At 38.7% G+C, this 4,356-nt stretch overlaps 1 protein-coding gene across 1 annotated transcript; it reads left to right on the top strand.

Moving 5' to 3' along the window:
• Positions 1-1,176: 1,176 nt before the first annotated feature.
• On the top strand, positions 1,177-2,800 carry LOC133291373 (protein SHI RELATED SEQUENCE 1-like). Its single transcript, XM_061489628.1, has 2 exons — positions 1,177-1,837; positions 2,449-2,800. The coding sequence occupies exons 1-2, from the start codon at positions 1,177-1,179 to the stop codon at positions 2,784-2,786; spliced, it is 999 nt and encodes a 332-aa protein (XP_061345612.1). The 3' UTR covers positions 2,787-2,800.
• The last annotated feature ends 1,556 nt before the right edge of the window (positions 2,801-4,356 follow it).

The raw sequence follows: 4,356 nt of genomic DNA, 5'->3' as shown, positions 1-4,356 counted from the left end.
TGAAAGCTGTCATGTGTTAATTAACTTAATTATGTCATACGAAACTGAAAGTATCCTACTTAGTGAATCAATATTGATAATTTTAAAATTACCTATTGTAATATAATTTTTTCTCTTGTCTCATTATTAATAATTTATTTTTATATAATTATAATACTCCTGAAAATATAATCATGTTAACTGATACGTATGAGAGATAAGTCTCGAAGAGTTTTAATAGAAATGAAAAGAATATAATAAATGAATGAAGATAAAAGGGGCAATGTGTCACGAAAAAGCAGCGGGTTTTCCGGTGGCAGAGGACAAGGAAGACAGAAAGCTGTTTGTTTTGACACGTGGAACGAGGTGCTACGTGGGATGAACACGGGAATTTATATGGACCGTTGAGATGAGATGGATGACATCCATTCCATTAGAATTTTGATAAAAAGGAAGAGTGGACTGGTAACTTGCTTACTGTGGTGTGGTTTTGTAATATAGTGCTAACTTAACCACAGGCTACAGACACAAAAAGGAGAAGTGCTCAGAACTTAAAAAAGAAGAAGAAAGAATCATAAACTCTGCAGGAAGAATCGGAGAGAGAGAGAGAGAATGGGATGTGAGACTTAAATTGGAGGGGGCAGCAGAGAGAGAAGGGGATGGCGGCGTTTGCAGTGCTGTAAATCGTGCTTTTGTGTTTCTTGTGGCTACTCTTTTTATAAATGCTGGCTGAGAGAGAGAGAGAGAGAGAGACTGGAATGAATTGAAGGCGCGATTAACGCTGCCCCCGACACTGTTTCTCGTCTGTCCTCAACCAACAAACCTTCCATTTACCCTTTCCCCAACCATAACAGCTACTATTACTACAAGTTAAAGGAGTATATAGAGAGAGAGAGAGAGAGAGAGAGAGAGGAGACACACGCACACAAAAACCAAAGAATAGAAGAATTTCAAGAAATATTTACACCTACTTGTCTTCCAATTCTCAACCCCACATTGAAAGCGCTGGGAAAATTAATTGAACCAATAGTTGTGAATTTGGGTTTTTATTATTATTAATTTTTGAGTTTTGGCCGAGTTGGTTAGTTGCTTCCCGATACAATAAACCAAAACGACAGCGATCGAGGTTGGTTTTCTTGATATGGATTATCGGTCACAATTGAGGTCAGGGTCAGGTTTAGTAGAGGCGGCACAAGAATGGCGGGTATATTCTCATTAGGCAGCAGCGGAGGAAGAAGAGGGAACAACAACAACAACAACAACAACAACACCAACACCAACGACCAACACCAGCACAACTCACCCACGGATATTCCTCCTCCCGACAACTTATTCTGGTATAACAAAAATGACGATGTTTCCACCTACCGAGGTTTCGAGCTATGGAACCAACAACAACATCAACAAGAACAAGAACAACAACTCATCCCTCAAGTGCGGCCTCTCTTCCACCCAGATCTTTACTCGTCAGCAGCTGCTTTAGGTGTGGGGCCCAGCAGGCTCGTTTCCGATGATCAATCGTCGTCGAGATCCGCCTTCATGGTGAGCAGCTCCGCCGTAGGAAGCGGAAGCGGAGGGATAAGCTGTTTAGACTGCGGAAACCAAGCGAAGAAAGATTGCCCTCACATGCGATGCAGGACTTGCTGCAAGAGTCGAGGCTTTGATTGCCAAACCCATGTGAGAAGCACTTGGGTTCCAGCTTCCAAGCGCCGCGAGAGACAACAGCAACTAGCTACTTTGCAACAAGGGGGAGGAGGAGGAGGAGGAGAAGAAGATCTTCCTAGAAGGCACAGAGATCATAACTCAACCTCTTCGCCTCTCGCCTGCACTCGTTTACCTACAAACCCCTCACCCTCAGGTACACGTTCATCATCATTTTGTTGTTGCCTCTTTCTTTGTATTGTCTTACTTTGCATATATTTATACACATACGCACTCACAGTTTCTGTGATTGACACTTGAGACTATTGAAGAGACGCGTCGAGAGAATTTCTCTGAAAAAGATGTCGAGGGACTGAGAAAGTTTTCGAAGGATAACGCTAACGAGGACCGTATCGTTTGCGTGTGAAGCATGATTTCTCTTCTTTTTTTCCCTTTTTCTTTTCCAAAACACTGTTGTTTTAGTTGCCCTGGAAAATGGATTGTCAGGGAAGAAGCTGTTTTCCCTCTCTTTGTGTGTGTGTGTGTGTCTGTCTGTGAATGCGTGTGACTGTTTGCTGACACTCACTCCAGCATACCAACATATTCACATTTACTTTCATCTTCTTCTCTTTTTTTTGTTGAATGTCATGTGTAAGAAGTGTCTGTGTGGTTGGTTACATTCGATGGTTTCTTTTTTTTAATATTGTTTTGTTTTTCCTATAAAGGTTATTTTGCATTTTGGTCACTTTTGAATGACTGATTATTCTTGTGTATCTACCTAATGGTTCTTTTTTTTTTTTTCCTCTCTAAATATATTATAAAAAAAAGGGTTAGATGATGTAAATTTTCCTGCGGTGGTGAGTTCTTCTGCGGAGTTCAGGTGCGTACGTGTTAGTTCGATGGAAGATGCGGACGAAGAGTATGCATACTCAACGGCTGTAAACATTGGAGGGCATGTGTTCAAAGGAATTCTCTACGACTACGGTCCAGATAGCAGTAATTACATGGAAAGCTCCTCCACCGGAGTTCAGCCGTCGAACACCGCTGCATCCGCCGCTGCCGTTGTGTCTGGGGCAATCGTCGATCCTTCTTCCTTGTATCCAGCTCCTCTTAACGCCTTTATGCCTGGTAGTGGTACGCAATTCTTCCCTCACCCAAGATCTTGAACAAACAATGAAAGGCCAAAGAAAGAAATTTTATTTTATGGTCTTAATGTATCCCTTATTATTCTCCTCTCTCTCTTTCCCACTCTATGTTTCGACCGTTTGATAATCTTGTAGTGGACTAGTATTATAGTTGATACGCATTCATGTAGGAGGGAAAGAAAGAAAAGAGAACAAGAGAAAATGCAGACGCTTGGTGTATTTAATTTGGTGCAAATTTTCAATGGTTAGTTAGTTAAAAAATATATCATTCTTCTTCTCTTTTCTTTGTGATAAGGATAACTAGGTAAAACTATTTAAATTTGTTTATTTCTCTGTACGATATGATTAATGGACATCTGGTTCTAATATATTGTGGTGTACTGCGTCTTTGTTTATTTTATATTATTTTTGGGGGATGGTAGAATTCAATTCATGTTGAATTGATTTCTATCACACTTTGTGTTTGGTTTTCAACTTCGAAGCTGCTTTTTCCCTTTTTTTCCGTATGTTTGCCGGTTTGAAATTGAACTTGAAACACAGTTTTCTTGTTTATTTGGACTAACTGTACAGTACAGGAGGATTTCTTCGTTGTCTTCTCTTTTTTTGTTTTTTATTTATTTTTTGCATATTTCGGTATGGGCGGTCCAACCATGCATGAGCATTCAAGTTTAAAAGGTGAAATATCTATCTCCCTCTTCCCATGTGATACTGTAATTCTATTATCTTATTCAATCATACTTTGCATAGATGTGACGTTGATTACTAAATGGGAAATATTGCTTATCAATATGCTCATATTTAATGCTCATGCAGGAACCTATACGTATATGGGGGAACACTCCATTTTATGTCTATTGAGTACAGCATATGGCATAATACAAAACTGTTACTTGATCAAAGAACACTAAAACTAGTAAAATAAAAAGAAGGGCTAAGATGTCAGCATTTTCCGTAACCTTGTGATGCAAGGTATACTCTCTCCTCATGAATAATGGCCAACCCCCTACTCTCATCAGTTTCCCATAAACCAATTTTTCAATGTTATCTGTGCTTATGTTAATTAGGCCTGGCTTCATACCCTTAGCTCCAAATGTAATTAACAGTCACAATTACATAACCTATAGATATTAACTAGCATCAAAAGTCAATTTTTTATAATGCTATGACCCACAAAATACTTTTGATTTTATGAATATTTTATTTTAGGAAATTGCAGACTTTGAGGTTTGACTTTAGAGGGATAAGATGGAATAAAAATGAAGTTAGAGATATGACTAACATGCATTCCTTTATAATAGATTTTGTCTTTTTGATGAACTATGGAGAACGAAGCATTATGTGGAGAGCAAGCTTTTATTCTTCAAGGGAAAAAAACTCTTTGGTCTTATGAAGATATTGCACACTCGATGTGGCCTTAATTTGACTTTTGTGGGTTTCAATTTCTCTAAAGCATATATGCATGGTAACTTACACATTCTAATGGAACGGATTCTTCTCTATGTAAATATGCTAAAATGCTTCTCCATTTTTTTTTAAAGTAGTCAACACTTCCCGTTTCTAACTTTTCCATTTTCACTCTTAATTACGAAGC

The sequence above is a fragment of the Gastrolobium bilobum genome, unplaced genomic scaffold (assembly GCF_033153095.1).
Source record: "Gastrolobium bilobum isolate Gb01-03AN ecotype WA unplaced genomic scaffold, APGP_CSIRO_Gbil_v1 utg12132, whole genome shotgun sequence".
Classification (NCBI taxonomy): Eukaryota; Viridiplantae; Streptophyta; class Magnoliopsida; order Fabales; family Fabaceae; genus Gastrolobium; species Gastrolobium bilobum.
The sequence above is the reverse complement of the archived record's forward strand: the minus strand, read 5'-3'. Positions and strand labels throughout refer to the sequence as shown.

Excerpts from the sequence above, each read along its gene's own strand:
- LOC133291373 (XM_061489628.1), top strand. The coding sequence starts at position 1,177 with ATGGCGGGTATATTCTCATTAGGCAGCAGCGGAGGAAGAAGAGGGAAC. Across the intron at positions 1,838-2,448 it reads TACAAACCCCTCACCCTCAG|GGTTAGATGATGTAAATTTT; the intron begins GTACACGTTCAT and ends TATAAAAAAAAG.